Raw genomic sequence first — 25,876 nt, 5'->3', positions numbered from 1 at the left:
TAGGAGGAAGTGGAAAGTCACACAGCTAAGTCATGTGACAAAGCACACATTTTCCTAAATATCTGAGAAAGGAAGGAATAGACAAATAACCATAAAAATCCATTGGGAAATGTGCAGATACACAAGCCTAATCCCATCAAAACAGCCAATAGACACACTGGTTTTAGAAGTTCTATTTGGGAGCTGGCACTGTAGTGTGGTAGGTGAAACCTCCACCTGTGGTGCAAACATCCCGTCCAGGTGCCTGGTGCGAGTCTAAGCTGCTCTATTCTGAATGTGCTCGCTTGCTGATGGATCTTGGAAGGCAGTGAGAGATAACTGATGACCTGGAGTCCCTGCTAGTGGGAGACCCAGGAGAAGCTTCTGGCTTCTGGCTTTTGACTGGCCCAGCTCTGGCCATTGCCACCATTGGGAGAGTGAATCAGCAGATGGAAGATTTCACCCTTCCTCTGTCTCTTCTTCTCTCTCTGTAAATCTGTCTTTCAAAAACAAAAAAATCTTTTTTTAAAAATTCTGTTTGGAAGGACTTTCATGATATCTGTTTTTCCAGTGTCGTTCAGATTCTTTCCGAGTGTATAGAAAGACAGAAGCTGATTCCAGCTCATTTTATAAAGCAAGAATTATGGTCATGTCAAGACCTAAAAAATCACAAAATAATAAAAATGGTGGATATTTTTGCAAACTGAGAGGTCTACAAAACAGATTTTATCTTTTTTAAGATTTACTTATTTGAAAAGCAGAGTTTAGAGAGGGTTAGGGGAGGAAGCAAGAGACAAATCTTCTATCCATTGGTTCACTCCAAATGGCCACAGTGGTCAGAGCTGGGCTAGTATAAAGGCAGAAGTGTAAAAGTCTAAAGAGTTTTTTCTGGGTCTCCCTCATATGTACAGGGGTCTAAGGACTTGGGTCATCTGCTGTTGCATTTGTAAGCACATTAGCAAGGAGCTAGATTGGAAATGAAACTACTAGAGTTCGAACCAGCGCCCCTTTGGGAGGACGGCCCTGCAGATGGTGGCTTTACCCACTATACCTTGGCACTGGTCTCACAAATCATGTATTATATTCTAGGAATGCAGGGATGGTTCAACTTTATGAATTCTACTATAATTCATTAAATTAATAAGTTAAATAACAAAAACTTATTTTTATTGGGTTACACAATCCAGTAATTAATTCCAGTTTAAAAAAAAAAACAGAAGATTTATTTATGAGAAGGCAGAGCTTCAAAGACAGGGAAATTTTATGTGTACTGATTCATCCTCCAAATGGTTGCAACAACTGGGTCTGGCTCAGAAAGAAGGCAAGAGCCAGTAATTCCATGCTGGTTTCCCGTATGGCTGGCAAGGGCCCAAGCAATTTGGTCAGTAGCCTAAGGCCGAGTGGGTGATGACCAGCTTATGGGAGGAGGTGTTTATGATCCCTTAGGTCTGGCAGCTGGACCTTGGAAGAGCTGTTTGCCACGAGGGTCATTGTCACTGACTGTGTAGCCATAAGAGAACGCTTTTTCGTTTTTGTTTTGCTTTCCTTCTGTCTCTCTGTTTTTCTACTGGGAATGATGGTAGTACCAACTTCGATCGATCGATCGATGTGCCATGTAAAATGCTTAGGATAGAGCCTGACGCATACATATGAAATCACTAGTCATTGTTGCACTGCTGTCACCGTTATCAACTCCCTCATCACTGCTATGAGAAATGGCGCAAGAAATTTTAAACAAAGATGATAAGTGCGGATGTGGGTCAGGGCGCAGATAACAGTGATACCCCTCGCCATTCTATACTCTGAAGGCAGGAAATTGGCAGAGATGCCCTTGTTGATGCAAGACGCCCTAGAGGTTGCATTTTTATTCTATTTGAAAAATAGATATAAGATCTTCCATCCACATTTTTATTGCTGCAAGTGTCTGCAGTTGCTGGGGCTGGGACAGGCTGAAGCCAGGAGGCTGAGACACCACCTAGGTCTCCCTTGTGGGTGGAGGGACCCATGTACTTGAGCCATCATCTGCTGTCTCCCAGGGAATAGCACGAAATGGGATTGGATATAGTATCAGAACTTGAATCCAAGCACTCCAATATGAAATATAGCCATCACAAGAAGCAACTTAGCCACCGGGCCAAACTCCTGCCCTGTCATTAGGGTTATCTGTCATGGAGAACCTTTATGTTGCCATCTTATTCCACAAGATAAGAATGCTTGGTTGTGGGGCCCAGTGTCAGGGCATGGTAGAGTAAGCTGGTGCTTACATTGCTAGTGTCTAATAGGACTGTCAGTTCAGGTCCCAGAAATCCCATTTCAGATCTGGCTGCCTGCTCATGCACCTGAGAAAGCAGCGGAGCACGGCCTAAGTTTCTAGATGGCCCCATCCTGATAGGAGGTGCAGATGGAGTCCCAGTTCCAGGTTCCTGGCTTTGAACTGGGCCAGCCCTGGTCATTTGAACCATTTAGGGCGTGATCCAGTGGATGGAAGATCTGTCTCTTTTCTCTCTGTAAACCTTCCTTTCAAATAAAAAATAAATATATTTTAATTTTTATTTATTTATTTTAATATTTTTTAAAAAATAGGAAAAAATGGTTGAAATCAATTTGAATAGAGGCATTAATTGTACCAAGGGAGATGGGAGAGCAAAAAATGTCATAGATGTATTTTTTAAAAGATGTATTTATTTATTTATTTCAAATATCATAGTTACAGAGAAGGAGAGAAATGGATCTTCCATCTGTTGCTTCACTCCCCAGTTTACTGCAGTAGACAGCACTGAGGCAGGTTGAAGGCAGGAGCTTCTTCTGGGTCTCCCATGGGAATGACAGGGATCCAAACACTTGGGCTGTCTTCCACTGCTTTTCCCAGGCCATTAGGAGGGAGCTGGATGGGCAGTGGAGCATACACGGACCGGCTCTGCATCATGACCCATGCACATCGAGGCTATTTTTATTCCTCTAATCCAGGGTCACTGAAAACACAGTGACCATAGTCCAAATTTAAATAAGGTATTTTGGAACCCACGTCCCTTCATTCATGCATTGCCCATGGCTGCTTTCCTGCTGCAGTATTGTGACTAGATATTTGCAGTGGCATCTGTGTGACTCAGAGAGCTTAATTTTGCACCTCCCAGGTGCAAAAATTGCCACCCCTGACATGGAGTTCATGTGGGGTACTTATGGCCCTGACTCAGTCCTCACTGTTGTTGTCACTGTTCCACCATCTGGCATAGTTCTCAATGTCCAGAATATTCAGCATGAGGAAAGGCTCTTAGAGAAGAGCAGGGTAGATGTACCCCTTCTGCCCAGGGCTCTCAGGCTGGCTGGAACGAGGGAGTCACAGACACTCATAGCCAGACGAACACGGAGGAGGATGTGAGTCATTTTGTCTGAGGAAGTCGGGTGAGACTTGATAGGAGATAAACCTTTCAGCTGCGTTTCATGGCGAGTGGCTTCAGGTGGACTTAAGTAGAAGCACAGCCAGGCTGAGTGGGCAGTGTGCTTCAGGGGAGGTGCCTGTGGGGTGGAAAACAGAGCGGGCAGCCGGAGATGCCTCAGGAACCTGTGCAAAATATCTGGGTGCTGGGTCTAGATGTTGCACCATTAAGCAGGGAGGGACCAGTCAGATTGTCACAAGAGGTGTTTGAAGCTGGTTTCCGTGGGCAGTGATTGATCACATTCATGCTCTCGCTTCCAGAACAGCACAAATTAGAAATCCACCAGGAAGTTGAACATAGGTTAGCATATCAGCTGCACTATTTGTTGGAGAGCATCTTGGTTCAATTAGAACGCAAGGCTGGCAGCCACAGGGTTCGCTAGCGGAGTGTCTGCCAGCAGCTCCTTTCCACACAGTGCTTCAGAACCACAGAGACTGAGCATGGAGAGAGAAGCCTCTAGAACTGCTACTAGAATGAACAAAGGCTTGGCTCCTGCCCCAGGACTGCCCCAGGTCTGCCAGCATGAGGGGAGGCAGATGCCAGCTGACGTCCTAGTTCTTGGAAGATGTCTGTACATGAAGACTCTTTAGCTCATCCTCAACCATCAGATGGGTCACTCCCACCCAGGGGAGACTAAGTTGGGCTGGAGCTCACCTTCTCTAGACATCTCAGAGTATCTGCCCTGTTGAATGGGGACCCTGAGAAAGGGAGAGGATGGCCCCCTCTGAAGCCGGCATCTTGGGCTCGCTCCTTCTTTTTTTTCTTTTTTTTTAAAGATTTATTTTCATTGCAAAGTCAGATTTACAGAGAGAAGGAGAGACAGAAAAATGTTCTGTCCACTGATTTACTCCCTAAGAGGCCGCAATAGCCAGTGCTGAGCCAATCTGAAGACAGGAGTTTCTTTCAGGCCTCCCATACAGGTACAAGGTCCCCAAAACTTGGGCCATTCCCGACTGCTTTCCCAGGCTACAGCAGGGAGCTGGAAGGGAAGTGGCAGCTTCTATATGGGATCCTGGCACATGCAAGGTGAGGACTTTAGTCACTAGGCTACCATGCTGGGCCCATTGGACTCTCTTTTGGACACATCCAATAGCAACCTAGAGAACAGAGAACAAGTGAGAGAGGTTAGAAGTGAGGAAATCAACGGCAGGGCCAAGACCTAGACAACAATTTGAGGAACTACAGCTATAGAGTCAGGATGGACGTAAGGAAGAGATCAGACACCTGAGGATTCCTAGTGTGAAAACTGGGTCTTTTTTAAGATTTATTTATCTTTTTTGAAAGTCAGTTACAAATGGTTGTGATGGCCAGAGCTGGGCTGATCCGAAGCCAGGAGCCATGAGCTTCCTGTGACTCTCCCATGTGTGTGACAGGGACCCAAGCTCTGGAGCCATCATCTGCCTCCCAGAGTGTGCATTAGCAGGGAGCTGGTTTGGAGTAGCCAGGACTTGAACCTGGTACTCTGATAGGAGACGCAGGTATTCCAGGCAGTGACTTAGCTGCCACGTCACACACCTGCCCTGGGATGATTTCTTATGGTTCCACAGAAACGTGTCCAGCACCACATTGAAACAGGCATCAATGTCTGCTGTCATAAGTTGTCCCCGGGGTGGGAAATCTGGATTGTTCTCTTAGTTCTGGCTTTGACTCCAGCCAGAAGTTGTACCCGCAGATGGGAGCTCCTTTTCTTCTTTCTACCAGTCTCATTGTCTCTCAAATAAATAAATAAACATGCAAATATAAAAAGTAATAAAATTCTTTAAAATTGTGAATCTTGAATATTCTTACCCATAAGCTTTCCGTGTGTCAGCTTTCCTAGTTCAATTCATTGAGTAGGTTCATACTCTGGCCTGTGGGTGAAATGTTGGCCACGCAAGGGCTGGCATTTGGCATCAGCATGTTAATCCACCGCTTACATGGCTGCCATCCCAGTATCAGAGTGCAGCTTTGGGTCAGCTGCTCTGCTTATAATCCAGTTTCCTGCCAATGTACCTGAGAAGGTTGGGGAAGGTCAGCCCAGGTACTAGGGACCCTTATCACCTATGTGGGAAACCCAGGTAAAGTCTTCAGCTGCTGGCTTTGTCCTGGCCCCGCCCTGGCTGTGTGACTCCATGGAGTGAGACCCAGCGGCTGAAAGATCTCTCTGTCTCGCCTGCTGTCTCTGTTGTTCTGCCTTTCAAATACATGAGTCTTTGAATAAGATAACCAGTCACGCAGAACAGACCAAGAGGCTCACTTCACCACAGGCTGACAACACCAGTGAGTCTAGTTCCCTCCCGCTCGCTCACAGTGGCAGTGATGCCTGGAGCCCCCAGCAGGAAGGGCAGGATGGACAGGGGTATACTTCGTTCCAGGGGTCATGTGTTCAAATGCGCCTTAACTTCTCTTTGGCAGCAAGGAGGCCAGGCCAGCCATCCCACAGCCGCCGTGGTGACAGAGAAGCAGCAGATGCTGGAACAGCACCTGCAGGATGTGCGAAAGAGAGTGCAGGTGAAGCCACTGGGAAGGGGGTCTTTTCCTGGGGCTAGTGCGTGGAGGTCATCTGTGTGCACCTTTTTTGAGGTTTGAGTTTTGTTTTGGTTCCACTCAGAAACTTTTCCTTCTCCCTAAGGAAATCTTTTTTGGGGGGGTGTTTATCTTAAACAGGATCTAGAACAGAAAATGAAAGTGGTAGAGAATCTCCAGGACGACTTTGATTTCAACTACAAAACCCTCAAGAGTCAAGGAGGCAAGTGACTTAAAAAACATGAAAGTCTCCGATAGAGAGTGAGTTTGTGCATCGAGTTGCAGAATTTGTCCCGAATCTGTGTTCATAATTTACTGTGAGGGCTGGCCGTGGTGCTTAGGGGACCTCGTGGCTGAGAGGTTTACATTCTCTTAGGCCACGATCAAGGAGTGTCTCTTCCACAGACATGCAGGACCTGAATGGTAACAACCAGTCTGTGACCAGGCAGAAGATGCAGCAGCTGGAGCAGATGCTCACGGCGCTGGACCAGATGCGGAGGGTAAGTGCCCCGGACAGCCTCCCTGGCTGCCTTGTGCACACGTGGTATTTAGGCAGCTCGAGGCTGGACTTGACAGCTGGCTAAGACGTTCCTTCTCTGGGACTGACCAAAGCCAGCGGTCAGTGCTGAAGGAGGGAATGTCCTCTGACTTTGTTTTGGTCCCCACACCCCTAGAACATTGTGAGTGAGCTGGCGGGACTTTTGTCTGCCATGGAGTATGTGCAGAAAACCCTCACAGACGAAGAGCTGGCTGACTGGAAGAGGAGGCAGCAGATCGCATGCATCGGGGGCCCTCCCAACATCTGCCTCGATCGTCTCGAAAACTGGTAAGAGGGCGAAGAGAAGCTTCCCCTCTCCTAGAAGGCTGCATTAAACGATGGTCAAAATTGTAGGCCACAGAATTGGTATTGTGTCTAAGCTGGAGACCTTCACATAACTCCAGTTTAGTCCAGTAATGAAAACTTTTTACTGTATTTGAACAAATTAAAAAATACATATTTTGTTTATTTATTTGTGAGGCAGAGATAGAGAGTCAGAAAACTGCTCTCTGCTGTTTGTTTATTCCCCAAATGCCAGGCATCAGTTGGGACTGAAATGGGTTGGAGCAGGAGCCAAGAGGAACTCACTCTGGGTCTCCCAGTTAGTTGAGCCTTCCTCCCCGCTTCCCAGGGTCTGCAGAGGTAGGAAGCTGGAACTGGAAACCTGAGCCGAAACATTAACTCAAGCACTGGTGTGGGCCCTGGACATCCCCACTACTAGGCTAAAGCCCCGGTCATTTTAGTCATCTAAAACAACACATAGTCTTTATAAAGGAAATAGTTCAAATACAGAATGTTAGTAAGGAGGTGAAAAATCTTTTAACAGCTTATCGTTCAGAGGTACCAATAGTTAGCTAACATTTTCATGATCACCACTCTAGCCATCATCATGGCTATAGACATAAAGATAGGACTCCATGCAGTGTTATGTCAGCAGGATCATTGTTTAGATGTTACTCTGTAACCTTGGCCTCTAAACATTCTGTACAAGCTTAAGCTAAGAGAATCTCAACCCAAGAGGGATACAGTGAACATGAAACTGGAAATTTGAGACAACTCTATGTGAGAGTACTGAGTGCTACTCTGCCCTCGTAAGTGTTGTTTTACTGAAAGCTGTTTAAATGCTTCCTGTTCAGGGAGTCGGGAAGTTTGAGTTGTAGCATTGGGACAAAGGAAGCGACACCAGGGCATCAAGAGAGCTCAGAAATCCCTGCGGCAGGGCCTGGTGTGCCACACAATGGTGAAGTGGCAGCTTGGGACACCTGCATCCTCCCTGGGAATGGTTGGCATTCCAGTACCACCTACCCTGCTTCCCATCTTCCTTCCTGCTAATGTGCATCTTGGAGGTAGCAGCTGATGGCTCAAGGAGTTGGGTCCCTGCCCCTCAGATGGAGTTCCAGGCTTAGGGTTCCTGCCTGGTCCAGGCCTGGCTGTTGCAGACATCCTAGCTGAGTAACATAAAGAGGAAGTTAGCATAGCTGTCCCTCTCCTACATCTTTCTCTGGAATCTCCTGGTCCTTATGAAGCTGGTTGTGGATCATCAAAGAGAAACCCGAGCATGCCCACCCTTGGTGACAGACTTCAGCAATTTTGTTCCCCCACCTGCTCACTTTTTCCATACACTTGTTGTTCATACTTGAATCACTGTGTCATGTCCTTCGACCTACAGAGAGTTTGTGTGGAAATGCTCACGCAGTTGAATGCTTCTCTTGGGGGTCCAATGATGTAGGGGACTTGTGTGTTCTCAGACTGCCTAATCCCGCTTTTTCCATTATTGCTGCATTGTACATGGGCAGGTCAAGATGAGGAAGGGGCGTGCTAACTGCCACATGTCGTCATCTCTATCCGGGCTATAATGCTCATCACTCTGCTGTGATATTAGCGCCTCTTAGTGGTATGAGCCTTAATACTTCTTCCTCTTTGCTCAGCCCCCTCTTTGAAAGGTGACATTTCAGGGAGATGATTTAAAAAAAAAAAAGAAAGAAAGAAAGAAAGAAAAGCAGAAGGGCTTATGTCGTGGTTCTGTGGGTTAAGGTGCTACATGTGGAGCTGACATATTATATTGAAGGGACAGGTTAAGGTTGAGATGCTTTACTTCCTATGCAGCTTCCTGCTAATGCACTTGGGAAGGCAGCAGATGATGGCTCAACTCCTGGAGCCCCTGCCACCTATGGGGGAGACCTATGTGGTTGCCTTTATCTTCTACTCTCCCAGGTAGACTTGGGTAACTGGTAGCCTTCTTATGTTATTGGTAGGATAACCTCGTTAGCAGAATCTCAACTTCAGACCCGCCAACAAATAAAGAAATTGGAAGAGCTGCAGCAGAAAGTGTCCTACAAGGGGGACCCCATCGTGCAGCACCGGCCCATGCTGGAGGAGAGGATTGTAGAGCTGTTTAGGAACTTGATGAAAAGGTAAGCCTTGACCTAAAAAAAAAAAAAAGCCAATCCAAAACAATGTAACAATGTGGGAGATGGGCCACCTGCCAGGGCTGGGGTGGGGTGGAGACCCCAGGGAGGGGTTGGAAGGTGGGCTGCCTGTGATGAGTGGTCCTCTCTCTCTGTCTCTCCTTCCAGTGCCTTTGTGGTTGAGCGGCAACCCTGCATGCCCATGCACCCTGACCGGCCGCTGGTCATCAAGACTGGCGTCCAGTTTACCACAAAAGTCAGGTGGGTCCCAGTACTTCCACATCCGCTAAATGTTCCACCGAGGGACTTACAGGGGCTTCTCGAGAAGGGAGTCTGATGGCCATCTGACTCATGCTCTCCGGGAGGCACAGGTGGCAGTGCCATGCTGTGGGCCTGGAATTTGTTGGCATAAACCAAGTGCTACTTGGTTGTGGTGGCAAAGGTGAAAGAGCAGTAGTTTTTTCCTGAAGGCTCCTGGGAGTGTTCCAGTGAGTCCAGGATATAGCTTCCCTTCTGCCCTCCAGAAGGGGCAAATTAATGTTGGCTATTTTCTGTTTTTTTCTCTCCCCAATATGTGTATTTAAAATGCTGAGAGGAGAGGTGGGAGACAGAGAGAGTAAGATACCCTTCATCCACTGATTCATTCCCCAAATGTCCGCAATAGCTGCCGCTGGCTGAGGTGAAAACCAAGTGCCTGGAACTTGGGGTACCCCGTGTAGGTGGAGGACCTAACCACTCATGGGATACAGATGTCCCAAGTAGTAACCCCATGGCAGTGCCAGGCTCCTGTCCCTGTTTTCTGTTCTTTGAGCCCACATGTCCTTGAAAGTCTTCAGGGAAAGAGTGAGGCTCAGTGATGGGAAAGCCGAGACGAGCTGGGCATAGGGGAGGTGGCCTCCTCAGGGAAGTGTTATCTTCGCCCTGGCATCAGCACAGGTGTGCTTGGATTTGGCCCCTCCCTGCTGTGGAATGGCCCTCCTCAGAAATGCAGCATGCTGTTGGGTTTCAGGTTTCGTAGAGAGAATGCCAGCCGCAGAGCCTGGGCTCCTGGCGCAGTTTTCGTGAAAGGGTTTTTATTACCCTCTTAGGGAACTCTCACAGCTGTGTCCAAATTCTTGGGCTTTTTCTCAGCTACCTCCTGGCCTGCAGGGGTGATGCTTAGTCTAATTTCCACCAAATTTCATGTTGGGTGGAAGAAAAATTTGGGATTGTGATTCGTTTGCCACTCAGAAATGGAGGGTAATGAACTTGGCATTTCTTCAGCCAGAATTTATGGGCGAAACCTGACTCTTTTGGTTGGATATTTTTTTCTTCTGACAGATTGCTAGTCAAATTTCCTGAATTGAATTACCAGCTTAAAATTAAAGTGTGCATTGACAAGTAAGTACCCCTAATCTCAGCTTTTTTTTTTTTTCAAATGAGGGACAGAGAAGTAAGAACTTTGAACTCAGAGACTTTACCTACATGCAGAGGACTTTGTTTTATGAATGGAAGTTCACAAAGGCTCCCCCCCGGTGTGTTGCCTGAATAAATCCCCCCCCAAAAAACTGCACAGATTTAAGATTGATCCGTGACCACCGATCTCTGTAACTTGTACAATGTGTTATATAAAACTTAGAATAATGGAAAGAACAGATTTTTTAAAAAAAAAACTTCCATCTTTCACTATATAATGGAATACTTTTAAAAATTTGTGAATATCTTTCAAATATGATTCATTTTCAGTTTATTTATTTAAAAAGGCAGAATTCTTGAGAGCAGAACTCCCATTCGCTGGTTTCCTCCTCAGTAGCTGTAGGACCCCAGAACCCCATCCCCTTCCTCCTGTGGGTGCTGGGGTTGTGCACGCATGAGCCGACACAGAGGAGCGCCATGCACTGATGAGATTTGAAAGTTCTTCCTTGCTTGCAGTTGAGAGTGGGCTCAGGTCCCAAAGATCTCTCCATTCCAAAGTTCAAAGCAGCAGGGCTTATAAAGACAAAACTGCTGTCCAGAAGGGGTTCAGAGGGACTGAGCTGATGGCAAAACCACCTTAGGGATAAACAGTAACTAACTTTGCAAGCTTGTGTTGCTAAACCAGGTGAAACTCATTTTTCTCCTAGTCATGCTTGAACAGCCAAGCCAGAGGTTCAAGCGTTCTTGCCTAGCAGACTCATTTATCAGCAGTCTCATGGGTGGGGGGCTGTCTTACCTAAGATGAAAGCCAGCTCAACATGGAGTCCTTCATGTCAGGCCCATTATGAGGCTCTCAGGCACATGGGACATCCTCCATTGCTTTCCCAGCTGCATTCGCAAGGAGCTGGATCAGAAGTAGAGCAGCCTTGATTCAAACCTATACTCATAGGGGATGCTGGTGTGACAGTGTGTAACAACCTCCTGGCCACAAAACCAGCCCCTATCTTTCAAGTTTTAAAATTAACACAAATCAGAGGGCTTAGGGAAGGGAAATAGGCACTTAAAATTCTCTAAAAATGTCATGAGAATGAATTGGAAACGAAGATGATAGGTTTTCTAAATGAAGATGTAGTAATTGGTGACCTTAGCCATGCTTAGCCATGTACTAGCATTATAATAGCATTGTTAGAATTATAATAAACAACAGCAGTTAAAAAACAGTTATGATAAGCAACAGAATTAGGCTCTGTTTGAAGAAAACTATGAAAAGTTAGTGAGGGAAAGGTAATTCAAAACATGATGAGACAAATCACATTCCTGAATTGCAGGTTTTCAACTTTCTTATAAAGCTGTAGATTCTTCCCAGCTAAATCAGCACCATTCAAACGGTGAATAGGATCGTCCAGTTTATACAATGCTGTACGGATCTTACCTTAAAAGAGGAAAGAAACTAAGCAAATGTTCTAAGTCATTGGTTTACTATTATATTTTTTAATTTGTGATAAAAAAAACCCGTAAAATTAACTATCATTTGGATTGATTTATTTGAAAGAAAGAGTGATACACACAGAGAGATCATTTATCTGCTGAGCACGTGGCTGGCAAGACGTGCCTGGGCTGAAGCTAGGAGCCACGAGCTCCATCCTGGCCCCCACATGGGTGACAGAGGCTCAAGTTCTTGCACTATCTTCCACTCTTTTCCCAGGCACATCATCAGGGAGTTGGATGAGAAGTGAAGTAGCAGGGACTCAAACCAGCACTTGGGGTGCCAGATTGGGTGGTAGGGACTCCTTGAATTATCTTCCCAGACACACTAGCAGGACACTGGACCAGAGTATTCAGGACCCAAATCAGCACTCCAATTTGTATGCAGGCATCACAATCAGTGGTATAACCTGTTGTGCCTCAATGCATGCCCGTCCAAAATGTTTTAAGTACATATATATAAGTATAATGGGGAAAGAGTTGTGTTATGGGAAGCTTCCCTTCCAGATATTATAATGTGCCCTCAAATTTTAGTCTACTAAATTAGTATTTTACTACGATAAGAATAAACAGATTGATCATTAAGACAAAATCTGAAGTCCGTAAAGATTTGAATTTTATATAGGGGATTAATATTTACTTAATTAATGTTTGTATAGGGAACTAACTGCTTATTTTAATTTTATTTGAAAGGCAGAGAGACCAAGAAACAAAGACAGAGAGCTCTTCCATCTGCTGGTCTACTCCCCAAATACCCATAACAGCCAAGGTTGGCCCAGTCCAAAGCCAGGAGCCTGGAACTCAGTCTGGGTCTCCCACTTGGGTAGCAGGGGCCCAAGTACTTGACCAGTCTTCCACCGCCTTCCCATGCACATTAGCAGGCAGCTGAATCAGAAGCAGAGCAGCCAGGACTCAACTGGAGGCTACTGTGGGATGCCAGCATCATAAGTGGTGGCTTAACCACAATGCCAGTGGCACCACAATGCCGGCCCCAGAACTTTATGTTCTATACATGAAAAGTAGCTGACTAGTTTAAGAACTTCCCAAGCACAGGCGTTTTCCCATCCCACTGAGTGCCAGGATCTCAGAACAGGCTTTTGGAGGGAAGCAGAGGCCTGCGTGGTTAACAGTGATGTGTATTGTTCCAGAGACTCGGGGGACGTGGCGGCTCTCAGAGGGTGAGTTGGGCCCAGACTTCTTCCATGCTGTTCAGTCTAACTTTGTCCCCCCCCGGCCTCTGAGTAACCTGTGTGGTTGGCTTCTCTCCTGTGATCCAGATCGAGGAAATTTAACATCCTGGGCACGAACACCAAAGTCATGAACATGGAAGAGTCCAACAACGGCAGTCTGTCTGCAGAGTTCAAACACTTGGTACGTGAGGGGAGCCTTGGACACGGGACGTGGGGCCAAGGGTGGGAGAGGGCAGGCCCAGGGCACCGGCGACACACATCCTTTTTGTTTCTTCCAGACCCTAAGGGAGCAAAGATGTGGCAACGGGGGTCGCGCCAATTGTGATGTAAGTCTTGTTGGGGACAAGCGAGCAGCTGGCTCTCATAATGACAGGGGTTAGAAACTTGCACCTGTTACATCAGCTCTAGTTATTTGGAAGAGTGCCCATGGGGCCAGTGGGGTGTGACCGCAAGTCCCGGTGCCATGGCATGCTGGGACTGGGAGCATTTCCATGTGGAGTGGCAGGTCTGGGCTCCACTTGGGAGGCCTGGAAAGTCCCTTGCTGATCTCCGCCCAGCCTCAGGCTTTCCAGAGTCTCCTCCCGGCTACTGCCTGCAACTCCATTTGCCAGGACCAGTTTTACTGTCTGAGAGTGACACGGGGGGTGTGAACCTCACACGTCTGAGTTGAGCAGTAGAACGAAAGAACAAGCCCTGTGCTGTCTTGTCATTGGCCTTTCTGTCATTTCCTGGCTCCCAGACTCAGACTACAGGAGTTTTCTTTTACCTCTCTTTTTTAAATTCAATGGGTCTTCCTTCTTTTTGAAATACTTATTTATGTACTTTAAAGACAAAGTAACAAAGTGGGAGGAGGAAAGGCAGAGATGTTTTACCTGCTGGTTCACTCTTCAAATGACCATGATGGCATGCCGAGCCAATTCGAAGCCAGGAGCCCAGAGATTCTTTGTGGTCCCTGACTTGGGTACAAGGGCCCAAGCTCTAGGACCACCCTCTGCTGCTTTCCCAAGCCGTTAACAGGGAACTGGATCAGAAGTTGGGTAGCTGGGAGTCGAACTGGTATCCATATGGAATGCCGGCACTGCAGATGGAGGCTTAATGTGCTACAGCATGGTAAAAGACCCAATTATTGAATCCTTAATGTCAAGAATACACTTTTTTAAAAATTTATTTTTATTGGAAAGTCAGATATACAGAGAGGAGGAGAGACAGAGAGGAAGAGCTTCTGTCTGATGATTAACTCCCCAAGCGGCTGCAACGGCCGGTGCTGAGCCAACCCAGAGCCAGGAGCTCTCCCAGGTCTCCCATGCGGGAGCAGGGTCCCAAGGCTTTGGGCCATCCTCCGCTGCCTCCCAAGGCCACAAGCAGGGAGCTGGATGGGAAGTGGAGATGCCAGGATTAGAACCGGCACCCATATGGGATCCCAGCACATTCAAGGAGAGGACTTGAGCTGCTAGGCCACTGTGCTGCCCCCCCCCACCCTTTTATTTAAGTGAACATTTTAAAAAGCTTGGGGCATCTTGTGCTTTTTCTGATATTTGTTCACTAAGCCATTCTTCAATGCCTCTGGCATATTTATTTAGAAAAAGCAAGGTGTGGGCCCGGCTCGATAGTGTTGTGGTTAAAATCCTTGCCTTGCACATGCTGGGATCCCATATGGGTGCCAGTTCTAATCCCAGCAGCCCCACTTCCCATCCAGCTCCCTGCTTGTGGCCTGGGAAAGCAGTAGAGGACAGCCCGGGCCCTTGGAACCCTGCACCTGTGTGGGAGACCCGGAAGAGCTCCTGGCTCCTGGCTTTGGATTGGTTCAGCTCTGGCCATTGCGGCTACTTGGAGAGTGAACCATCGGACTTCTTCACTGTCTCTCCTCCTCTCTGTACATCTGCTTTCCAATAAAAATAAATAAATCTTTTTTAAAAAAGCAAGATGTAAAACAGTTTGAGTAATGTGATAGTATCTTTGTTGAAAAATATACCACCTTATATGATTAAATGAATGTATTCCAAAATCCTAGCAAAATACACATCAAATAGGATATAGATGAGCATTGCTGTTAGTACAGGAGGTTGCTCTGTCCCAGTCTCTGCAATTAATAGCATTTTAAACCAAGTATATGACTTTTATCACCAGAAAAACGGTATTCAAAAAATCAGTTGGAATTCCTTTCCTGAGAATTTATTATTACTGCTATTCCAAGAAGGTCACTTGCACTGCTGGTGGCAGGAGACAGTCTCAGTCACTTTGGGAAAGTTTGAAAATGGCTGGACAGGAGCCATGCAAGTCCCAGGAAGGCTTGGTGGAGAACTCTGCCTGGGTATGCCAGGAGACACAGACGCCCCGTCACAGCTGCCTGAGTGTAAGCTCTCACCCCAAGCCACTAGATGCCCGTCATCACTCACACACACGATGCCAGTCGTGATGTGGTCAGACGGTCGGATGTTGGACAGCCAGGAAGAAGAATGAATTGCAGGTGCACACAGCCACCTGAAGCCCTGCAGTGTGGGTGAAGTGAGGCACAACAGATTATACGGAGAGGATTCTGTATTTACGGGGTGACAGGCATCTCAATGCACACCCTGATTGGGGCAGTAGACCCAGGAACACTAGAGAAGAGAGCTGGGGAAGAGTGGCTGCTTCTGGAGGAGGGTTTGGGAAGGGACTGTCCGTCCTGCGTGGCCCGCTCTCCGACACGGGGTGTGCTTGTCCTCACTGCAGGCCTCCCTGATTGTGACCGAGGAGTTGCACTTGATCACCTTCGAGACCGAGGTATACCACCAAGGCCTCAAGATCGACCTCGAGGTGAGCCCCAGGGCCAAGCACAAAGGCTCCCAGTGGGGTCCTCCCTTCCCCAGCGACCACCCCCTGCTGAGCACTCTGCTGCTGCACCCCAACATTCCCAGCACCCCATTTGAGAGTCAAATCTGAGAGTTCAGAATACACGTGTACACTCCGCTCCTGAGTCCCGGCCGCCCACAGGGCCAGCAAGTGGAAAACCATGGCGTTGTCCTCTGTCTTTCCTGACCTTCCTGAAGTTTCAATTCAGATGGGCCTGGAGAAGTGGGGATCTTCGTCCTCGGCTTCTCCCACTTTATGGAGAAAATTAGCTTTGGTTTATGGAGAATGCCTCTCAGGTCTCCTGTGGCCTGTGAGCCACACTTGGAACAGGACCACCTCTCTGAGCTGTGGGTTGTGTTCAGGCAAGCAGCCTGCGTCCCCAGGCCATGGTTCAACATTGCTTTCACTCTGAGTGTCGTGCTAACTCAGGCCCACTCCTTGCCAGAGCTGGCAACAGGTACAGCTCTTGGCACATCCCTGTGTGGCACACGCTGCCTGCGAGGAAGGGGTGCAGGGACGTTGGAAGCCGTGAGCACCCCAGTCACCCCCAGCTCTCCACCACACTTTCTGCAGACCCACTCCTTGCCAGTTGTGGTCATCTCCAACATCTGTCAGATGCCGAATGCCTGGGCATCGATCCTATGGTACAACATGCTGACCAACAACCCCAAGGTTAGTCCATGGGCATTCTCAGCACCCTGCCCTGTCCCCTGGTCATTGGCCGGTGCCGCTGTCTGAACAGGCCGATGTGTTTTTTTCGACAGAACGTGAACTTCTTCACCAAGCCCCCGATTGGAACGTGGGACCAAGTGGCTGAAGTGTTGAGCTGGCAGTTTTCCTCTACCACCAAGCGGGGGCTGAGCATCGAGCAGTTGACCACACTGGCTGAGAAGCTCCTAGGTCAGCTTTCACCCCTCCTGCTCCCCTGCAAAGAGGGACCTGGTCCCTGGGGCAATTCCTGCAGTTGATTTGCCCTGCCCTGGGGCCAGGAAGCCTCTACACCGGAGGAGGTGGTATCTGGGTCCTCCGGATGTTTGCCGCACTGGTAGGAGGAAGAGGTGTCCCCCCTCTTAGATTCTGTCTTCTTGTCTTTGACTACTTTGTCCAGCTTGAGAAAATTTTTAAAAATTAGTTTTCTTTTTTTTTCAAACTTAATTCTGTTTGAAAGATACAGAGATCTTCTATCCACTTTTTCACTCCTCAAATGCCCACACAGCCATGGCTGGACCAGGCCAAAGCTGGGAATTCTAAACTCAGTCTAAGTTTCCCACGTAGGTTGGCAGGGACCCACGTACTTGAGCCGTCACCTGCTGACTGCCAGTGGTGTCTGTTAGCAGGAAGTTGGGTGCAAAGCAGCCGCTGGGATTTGACCAGGCACTCTGATGATGGGGTTCCAGTGTCCCAGCTGGTGACCTAACCACTACATCACATGCCTGCCCCAGCCTTAGAAGATTTTCTTTTAAAGCATGTTTTAGAAGCTAGGGCTAGAGGCTTGCCATTTCCTGTCCTAGTCTGTTGTTTGGACTATTTTGTGTGTCACCTGTATGGCAGGTGGCTTTTTTGGTGCCACCAACTTTCTTGGGGGTGCTGCTGTTCCCATTATCCACTCCCTCTGCTCAGCTGAACAGCAGCCCTGGTGGGTCCAGGGCCAGGAGAGGGTATGGGTGTGCGTTTGTGCAGTGCATACAGATCCACACTCACAGCCAAGGCAGCCTGCAGATGTGTGAAATCCAATAGCCTCATTGCCCACTGCACAACAGATGTGTGCTCTGAGAAGTAAGGTGTTGATTTTGAACTGAAAATGTCCTATATTATTCTTTCTTTCTTTTTTCTTTTTTTTTTTTTTTTTTAAATTTCAGGACCTGGTGTGAACTATTCAGGGTGTCAGATCACATGGGCTAAATTTTGCAAAGTAAGTGACCTTGTAAAATCTTGGCCATTGTGTCTCAGGGGTGAGAATGGGAGTGCTTACAAAATGTGGGCATGGCACGAGCCCAGCCTGAAGGCCTATGACTTCCAGTCCAGTGGCCTGGAGAACCTGCTTGAGGGCAGATGGGCCTAAGCGAGTGTTTCAGGCCAGTGCTTCATGCGCCTGGAGGGAAAAGGCTGGACTAGGGGTTGGCTTGATTTTTCCCATGATTTTTTTTCCAGGAAAACATGGCTGGCAAGGGCTTTTCCTTCTGGGTCTGGCTGGACAACATCATTGACCTTGTGAAAAAGTACATCCTGGCCCTTTGGAATGAAGGGTAGGTTAAGCAGAGAGCGCATGGGGTAGCCACATCACCTGCTCCTGGGCACCCAGGACAAGGGCCTATGCCTCAGGAGTCTCAACCATGCCCTCTTTGTTCTCTGTGGCTCCAGGTACATAATGGGCTTTATCAGCAAGGAGCGTGAGCGGGCCATCTTGAGTACCAAGCCCCCAGGGACCTTCTTGCTAAGATTCAGTGAAAGCAGCAAAGAAGGAGGCGTCACCTTCACGTGGGTGGAGAAGGACATCAGTGGTAAGCTTAGCTGCTGCCCCCTGGTGTCTCTAGCTGCTGCCCAGTGGCGCCCTGCTAGTTCTGAGCACCTGCTGCCCCCTGGTGGGCAGAGATAGCCTCACACCACCCTGCCTTGGTCTGCAGCACACAGTTGGGTGGGTGACTGCTTTGTTAAATAATTAATATAATAATATATATCATTAGTAAATGATATTCAAGTCTGTTGTCTTCAACCTATAGGACAGTCCATGTCTGAGTCATCCTGACCATGTCCACAGTGCTGGGCCCCAGGGAGAGAGGGAGGGGCGTTGCGGGGCTTACACGCTGGCCTGGCAGAAGTCTCTCCCCACCAAGGAAAGATGAGAGGGGGGCAGCATTTGCTGAAATCATCCAGCTGCGGGTTCCAGTCCCTTTGCTTTGCACACTGTGACAGGGAAGACGCAGATCCAGTCAGTGGAGCCCTACACCAAGCAGCAGCTCAACAACATGTCGTTTGCTGAGATCATCATGGGCTACAAGATCATGGACGCCACCAACATCCTGGTATCCCCACTCGTCTACCTGTACCCTGACATCCCCAAGGAAGAAGCCTTCGGAAAGTACTGTCGGCCCGAGAGCCAGGAGCACCCAGAAGCTGACCCGGGTAGTTGTTGATTTTCCACGTCTCTGCCCTTTTGTTCTTGGGGAGAGCTGGAAACTGCGAGGGCCTGGGAGGAGAGATACGCCTGGGCCTGTATCCGTGGGGTATTCCCGGGGGAGTATCCTTGTCCCCCTGCTGGGGAACAGTTCTGTGGAAAGAGCTTTTTGGGGTGTCTGGCTGCTGCAATCTCAGACCCGAGTAAAAGCTGAGTCTCCAGGCTTTGGCCTGCAGGGAGCACCCCATTCTAAAGGGGAGCTAGGAGGCCCCTGCAGCATGCCCACAGCTGCATAGACCACGGCAGGACAGGATGCTTGGTTAGCATGGTGCTTCCTACATTGTGGAGACCAGGAGGTCTGAAACTTAAACTTGGACTTGAGACCAGTGTGTCAGAAGGGCGGAAGTGGTGGCAGGAGGGTTGGTGAGGCTTCCCGGAGGCGAGCCAACGGAGGGGGAGTGCTGGGCTCACTGCGGTGACAGCTGCCAGTGGGAGAGTGTGGAAGCAGAACTTAGGATGAGCAGCAGCTGCAAATAAGACTTTAAAAATATATCCAGTTATCTGAAAGGAAGAGTGTCAGGGAGAGAGAGCTCTTCCACGTGTTAGTTCACTCCCCAAATGGCTAGCCCCAAAAGGGCTAAGCCAAGGCCAAAGCTGGGAACCTGGAACTCCTTCAGGTCTCATGCCTGGGTGACAAGGATGCAAATGCCGGGGCTCACCAGAGCCCTGTGCTTACGGAAGATCTGCAGGAATTTGGGTTAAACCTATGACCTGTCCAGGTGACCCATGTAGCAGGGGTGGGACCTTCCTGTCTCCCTGCTGGGTGATTGCTCTGTAACTCTGTTCCAGCAACTCGTCCTGATGAGGGGCTGTCTCTACTAGTTCTGTAGCTTTCCCTATTAAAAAAGAAGAAGAAAAAAAAGGGGGGAAAAAAAAACCCTTTATTTACCGGGGAAACAGAGAGCTCCCTTCTGTTGACTTTCCATGGCTGCAGTGGAGATCTTAGGCCAAGGCTCCCACACGGGTGACAGCAGCCCAGTTACTCAAGGTGTCCTGCTGCTACCCAGGGTTCGCATTAGCAGCAAACTGGAGTCAGAGCCAGGAGACGAACCGTGGCATGTCAGCCAGCATCGTCTTTGGTATTAGGCCAAATGCTTCTTCCCTGTTTGTTTTTATTTAACTTTTCTTACTGATGGAACCAGCATTGGGTCTTTAAATCAGCTCTTTAGAGCTGACTTTCCCTGCCTGAGTAGTTTTTGCTTAAAAAAAAAAAAAAATGATTTTGCCCAGATAACACTCACCCTTCCTTTTACATAGGAATTCCCTCCTAGGGAGGTGGAGAAGTGAGGAGTACAGTTTGGGGAGAGGGCCTTTGAGCTGGTTGACAGCTGACTTTCCTTCTCCCTTTGTTGAGCTGTGGAGTTTTGCTTCTGTGCAGTAGGGGGGTTTAACTCTCACTTCCTGTCTGCTCTTATCTCTGTCTGCACCTTGCATTTCAGTTGGGAGTTGGGTCTATCAGCCCTTCTCACACTCCCTTTGTTCCTCTCACACTACCCTGCAGGCCCAAGCCCTGGGCTGTGGCTGTGTCCTCCTGTCCCAGGGTTGCAGGGCAGGCCACAGAGGGCCTTCATGGGAGACTGCAGGATGAGATGATTCTGTTTCCTCTCTCGAGCCTGCACTGGCTGTGAGCAGTCTCACAGAGGTGGATCCTCTTCTCAGGCCCTGCCTCTGCCTCACTTGGTACCACATGCCCACTTGGGAGCTCCTCAGCGGCAGGGTGGGATTCTGAGCCCCACGCAAAGTGAGATGACTCACAGCCTGGTGTGGGGCCCCACAGAAACAGCCAGCCCTAGACTTTGTGTCTCCTGGCCCTCGTCAGGTAACCCAGTTGGTCGGTTTCTTGACCTAAGATAAATCCAGGTGGCTGCCCAGGCTCCACTTGCTTGTGCTTGCTCTCCGACCCTCTGCTCCCCACACCCTGCATTCCCCCTCCAGATCCTCTGTCAAGACCCTAGCTTTACAACTCCCTCTCTCACCCCTACCATCCTACTGTGCGCCCCCTAAGTGGCTTATGCACCTGAGGACCCCAGAATTCATCCTGGCACTCCCAAAGGGCTTTGAGTCCTTGGTGTAAGCATCTGACATTCATTTATTCCAGTCCTCATGTTTTAAACTACAGAAGAAGAATCATTGATGACAGGGGTCACAGGAGGCCAGCGCCACTTTGTTTTTCCTCTTATTTTATACGTGTGAAAGAGAAGTTGCCTTGCCATGGGTCTGTTACCATTGCTGAGGAGCCTGAGCCTGGCCCTCTTGTTCACTGGCTGAGCCTACAGGCGGCTCCCCCAAAGGGTGATGCTGTGCACCCAAAGGCCGGGTTACCTAAGAGTCACCAGGCCAGCATAGCGCCACCGGACCATGCCGAGACAGGTGACCATTTTCGTGGTCTAGGCTCCGGGGGACCAAGAGCCTGCAGGAAAGCCTGCTTGCAGCTCAGGAAAGCTCCAGGGCATTGAACTGCAGAGCCACCCCTACCATGGGCTCCACATGGGCAGGGCACAAGGCAGGGCCCTGGGAGGCAGCCCTGAGGTTCAGGGTTGGGAGTTTCCAGACCATCTGGACACAGGATGGAGTGTGTGGCCAGTCCACTCTGGCGAGAGATAGCTTCTTCCTGCCCTGAACACAGAATGAGGTCATGGTCAATAAGGCCCTGTTTTCTTTTTTCTTTTTTTCCCCTCCCAGGTGCTGCCCCATACCTGAAGACCAAGTTCATCTGTGTGACACCGTAAGTGGCTCCCCTGCCCTGATTTTGCGTTTATTTCTAATGTCCTCAGTTGCCTCCCGGGAATAGGAAAGCAGGTGAGAGGTGTCCTGGAGAAGGGCGGGTGCTCGTGGGCTCTGAGTAAGACTCAAAGTGACCTCGTGTGTCGAAGAAGCTTGAGCTTTGATTTTTTTTTTTTTCTGTTGGAGACCAGAGTTTGATGGCTTGTGTGTGTGTGTTCTGTTCTTTTTTTTTTTTTTTTCCCCTCCATTGTGTCTTGTCAACCCGGCCCTCTCCCCTCCTGCCGCTGCCCGTTTCCTACAGAACGACCTGCAGCAATACCATTGACCTGCCGATGTCCCCCCGCACTTTAGATTCATTGATGCAGTTTGGAAATAATGGTGACGGTGCAGAGCCCTCGGCAGGAGGGCAGTTTGGTGAGTACTAGGGGGTGCCCGGCCCACTCTCCACTCCCCCCAGCCCCCCTCCCCCGTTCGTGGGTCACCTGGATTGGCAGGAGGAAGTTTCAGGGTAGCACTGTCTGTATACTGTTAGAAACAGCATACACATCTTCATGGAAAAAGAAAACAGGGGCATATATTGGTCCAATAAATCCCAACCTCCTGTTATCGCAACATGTAAGAAACAGTGAAATCTTTCTCCATTTTTTTTAAAGATTTATTTTTATTTATTTCAATGACATGTTACAGAGAGAGAGGGAGAGAGATCTTCCATCTTCTGATTCACTCCCCAGATGGTCTCCACTGCCTAAGCTAGTCCAGGCTGAAGCCAGGAACCTGGCACTTCCATCCACCTCTCCTTCGGCCCACCTTGCGCTGTTCTTCCAGACATACTAGGAAGGAGCTGGGTTGGAAGTGAAGCAGCCAGGTCTCCAACTCCAAGGGGATGGCGATGTCACAAGCAGTGGCTTAATCCACAGTGCCACGACACCAGCCCGTACATTCTTTTTGTCCTCACTGAGTCTCTCAAGTGAGCTTTTCACAAGGCCAACACCCCTCAGGGTGAGTTAGCCATGTTGCAGGAGCCCCAACACACCCACCCACCCTCCCACTCAGTCGTGTTAGCAGAGACCCTCCATCCATCCTGGAAAACTGGCAGAAATGGGAACCTTGGTGGAGGGAGGGCCCTGAGAGTAGGCGGGGAAACAGGGCCTTCTCCAACCCTGACTGCATGAGGGAGCCAGGAGCCTTGTCCTCCACTCCACAGCAGAAGGGGGGTACGGAGGGCGCCCGCCAGCGGAGGGTCACACGGCTGACGGCCTTCTTGCCTGTGTGTCCCGCAGAGTCCCTCACGTTTGACATGGAGTTGACCTCGGAGTGCGCTACCTCCCCCATGTGAGGAGCTGAGGACGGAAGCTGCCGCCATGCCTGAGGCACCTCCCCGCGCCCCGCCGCCCCTCAGCCAGCCAAAGCCCAGGGTGTCGGAAACTCCTAACTCTGTGGTTCCAGATTTTTTTTGTAATCTACTTCTGCTATCTTTGAGCAATCTGGGCACTTTTTTTTTTTTTTTTTTTTGCAATAGAGAGATGTGTGAATGTGGGTGCTATGCTTTCATCTAGATGCAAATAAGAACGTGTTCTCGGAGGACAGCATGTGAGGAGGTGGGAGTGGGCGGCTGGCGGGAGCGAGAGGAAGCGGCTGCCGTGTTCTGTCTCCCTGCCCTCCTTTCTCAGCCGCTTTCTGTCACCACCGCTGTCAGACAAGTGCCTCCTGGTGCCTGTGGCACCTCCTGCCTATTTATGCCAGCCAGCGCCCTGTCCACCCCTAGATACGTCCTCCTGGCATTGCATTTTGGCCCATTGCTAATGTCCGAGTGGACTGCCTGAATACCCCAGGCCACTTTCTAAATGAAATAATCGTACTGAAAGGGCAAAGAAACCCAAATTGTCACATTTTGTGAGCAATGTAGCTTTTGTGTATTTAATTCAGCTCCCAGCCTCCTCGGTGCTCTAAGCATTGGTTTTCTGTGGGCTGATAATTTATAAAAACTCTGAGACGGGCTTCTGATCACTTTTTGAAGATATCTGAAGCTGTGGCTTAATAGCCTTTGGTTTTGACACAGGTAGATTTTAAAGAGAACCTACCCATTATAGGCTTTTATTTTTTAATTAACAGATTTTAATTTTCCTCTGTGACATTGGCCTTTTAGCTGGTGAAGCTAGGCAGAGGGGGCATAAGATCTGTCCCCCTCCCCAGACTGCCACCCTGCTGCAGACAGAGCCTCGCCATGACTCTGGGTGCCTTTGCAGGACTGGGATGGCCTGGCTCCTCGCCCGGCCCACCCCAAGCCCACGCCTGCCCTGGGCTTCCAGGCTCTTTGTCCTGCTTGCTTCGGGAACCCTGCTCTGAGGACCCCAATGAGAGGGGCAGGCCAAAGTTGTCAGGGTGATGGTGAGGCCCTAGCCAAGTGTCTGGCTGAGCTCAGGGAATACAGTTCTTGGCCCAGTTTCTCACCGACTTCCCACGGCGCCTGCAAAGCCTTCTTCACTTGGCTAGCACAGGGCAGAGACCTCCTCCCAACCAAGCCCTCCACGGGAGTGTTTTGCACTCAGCCTCCCCAGGGCGGGTGGGGGCTTACCTGCACCTGCTGTGGCCTCCGCTGTGCCTGTGAACATGCAGTGTGCTCTGCTCGGAGGGCTTATCAGATCCAGAGGTTTCTGTGGAACTGTTAGCTCCACACTTGATGACTCCTGAACTGAAGGGTGAGGGCCTGCTCTCCAAGACGAACAGGGCTTGCCCAGGGACATCCCGTCCTCCTGCTTGGGGGTGGAGGGGGGCTGATTCGTTGTACGGAGCCCTCCCCTCCACAGCAACACTTTTCCTACATAATAAGCTGACTGCCTACCGCCACAAACTAGAAAAGATGAAACTCGGGGCATACGAGGGGCATAAATCCTGAGGACCCAGGCTTAATATTTTGTGTTTCTCAGGAACAAACATTGTCGAGTTCCCGCGCTTGGGTAGCACGCATATCTGGGTTCGCTCTGATTGTAGCAGAAGTTCTGAGAGGAGCTGGGCCTTTCTCTCACCTCTCCCTTCCCCGGGCCCTGCCTGCTCTCTCTCAATTGCCCCTGCCCAGCCCCAGATCAGCCGAGGGATTTCTATTGATCGCTTCATCTATGAGTGGTTTATAAGCTGCTGTCCTAGCCACTGCACTCAAATTCTAATATGTACTAAATAGTGTAAAAATTTATATTATTGTGGGGTTTTCCTTTTTTTTTTTTTTTTTTGTATATTGCTGTATCTACTTTAACTTCCAGAAATAAAAGTTATATAGGAAGCGTCTGAGAGCCCGGCAGTGCTGTCTGTACCAGATAGAACGTCCCTTTTCGGTCCAGGCCCCCATCCGGCAGCCTGAGGGACACGAGGGGGGTCCTCAGGTCCAGGAACCAGCAGGTGGAAGTAGAGCCACACCCCTCCCTGGCCCTGCCTGGGCTCTGATAAGCCACCTAAGGGGGGTTGGGGTGTGGCTGCTCCCAGCCCCCACTCCAACACTGGCTCCATTATCGCATGACCTTCAGTTCCCTCAGAGGTAGAGGGGGATCACTGCAGATACCTTCCTGGCTGCTGCCATGGCCCAGCCCCCAACAGCCCGGGGTGATAATCCAGGGCAGCGGCACCTGTACCCCAGCGCCCACTCAGCACTCCCACTTCGACTAGCCCAAGTGCCATGGAGATAGAGCGGAGACTGACATGGGGGATGAGCTGCTTCCTCCTACAGAGATGGAGCAGATTAGGGACGTAGGGAAAATGCTCTAGGCCCCTGCGCCTTCCTGGGGCAGGATGCCAGCTCCAGGCCCTTCCCTCTCTCTTTGCTGAGAGCTCCCACCCAAGGGAGGCCCCCCAGTGGCAGCAGTGGGATGATGCCCCCTGCTGGTCTCTGGGAGGAGACCAGGAACACAGGGCTGCCGGCCACTCCTGCTGCTCTTGGCTGGGAAGCACTGGAATCCCCCTGCCCAGCAGGTCCTCAGCTGCTGGCTTCAGGAATGCTCCCAGCAGCAGCTGATAATGGCCGCCTGCACCCAGCTTTGCTGGGTCCCTGCCCGCAGTCATTCCTGCCTTCCCTGGCTCTAAGCCCCTAGCCAAGCTCTTCAGTCTTCTGAGTACACTGACAGCTTTCCAGGGTGGTGCTCACCCTCAAAATTGTGCCAGAGAAGGTTGCATGGCAGCTGCAGGCTACAAATGACAGCATCAGCCACACAGGCGGGACA

The 25,876-nt window shown here is 49.6% G+C and overlaps 1 protein-coding gene across 4 annotated transcripts in view; it reads left to right on the top strand.

Moving 5' to 3' along the window:
* The window catches only part of LOC121166575 (signal transducer and activator of transcription 3), a 60,863-nt gene extending 36,140 nt beyond the window's left edge, over positions 1-24,723 (top strand). The window contains exons 5-24 of one of the 4 annotated variants that reach the window (XM_040995774.1): positions 5,811-5,906; positions 6,063-6,144; positions 6,327-6,421; positions 6,596-6,747; positions 8,715-8,873; positions 9,036-9,128; positions 10,188-10,247; positions 12,896-12,925; positions 13,025-13,118; positions 13,216-13,263; positions 15,650-15,733; positions 16,343-16,441; positions 16,534-16,669; positions 17,629-17,681; positions 17,921-18,015; positions 18,131-18,270; positions 18,683-18,892; positions 21,627-21,669; positions 21,970-22,082; positions 22,949-24,723. In XM_040995774.1, the coding sequence (XP_040851708.1) occupies positions 5,811-5,906; positions 6,063-6,144; positions 6,327-6,421; positions 6,596-6,747; positions 8,715-8,873; positions 9,036-9,128; positions 10,188-10,247; positions 12,896-12,925; positions 13,025-13,118; positions 13,216-13,263; positions 15,650-15,733; positions 16,343-16,441; positions 16,534-16,669; positions 17,629-17,681; positions 17,921-18,015; positions 18,131-18,270; positions 18,683-18,892; positions 21,627-21,669; positions 21,970-22,082; positions 22,949-23,004 (1,938 nt within the window). In that variant the 3' untranslated portion in view covers positions 23,005-24,723. Of the gene's footprint in view, positions 1-5,810; positions 5,907-6,062; positions 6,145-6,326; positions 6,422-6,595; positions 6,748-8,714; positions 8,874-9,035; positions 9,129-10,187; positions 10,248-12,895; positions 12,926-13,024; positions 13,119-13,215; positions 13,264-15,649; positions 15,734-16,342; positions 16,442-16,533; positions 16,670-17,628; positions 17,682-17,920; positions 18,016-18,130; positions 18,271-18,682; positions 18,896-21,626; positions 21,670-21,969; positions 22,083-22,948 lie in introns of all 4 variants that reach the window. The other 3 variants (XM_040995773.1, XM_040995776.1, XM_040995775.1) reach the window with 3 other exon arrangements.
* The last annotated feature ends 1,153 nt before the right edge of the window (positions 24,724-25,876 follow it).

Source organism: Ochotona curzoniae, unplaced genomic scaffold (genome assembly GCF_017591425.1).
Source record: "Ochotona curzoniae isolate NIBS_2020 unplaced genomic scaffold, NIBS_Ocur_1.0 patch175, whole genome shotgun sequence".
NCBI classification, from domain to species: domain Eukaryota; kingdom Metazoa; phylum Chordata; class Mammalia; order Lagomorpha; family Ochotonidae; genus Ochotona; species Ochotona curzoniae.
This window is presented reverse-complemented; position numbering and strand designations above follow the sequence as displayed.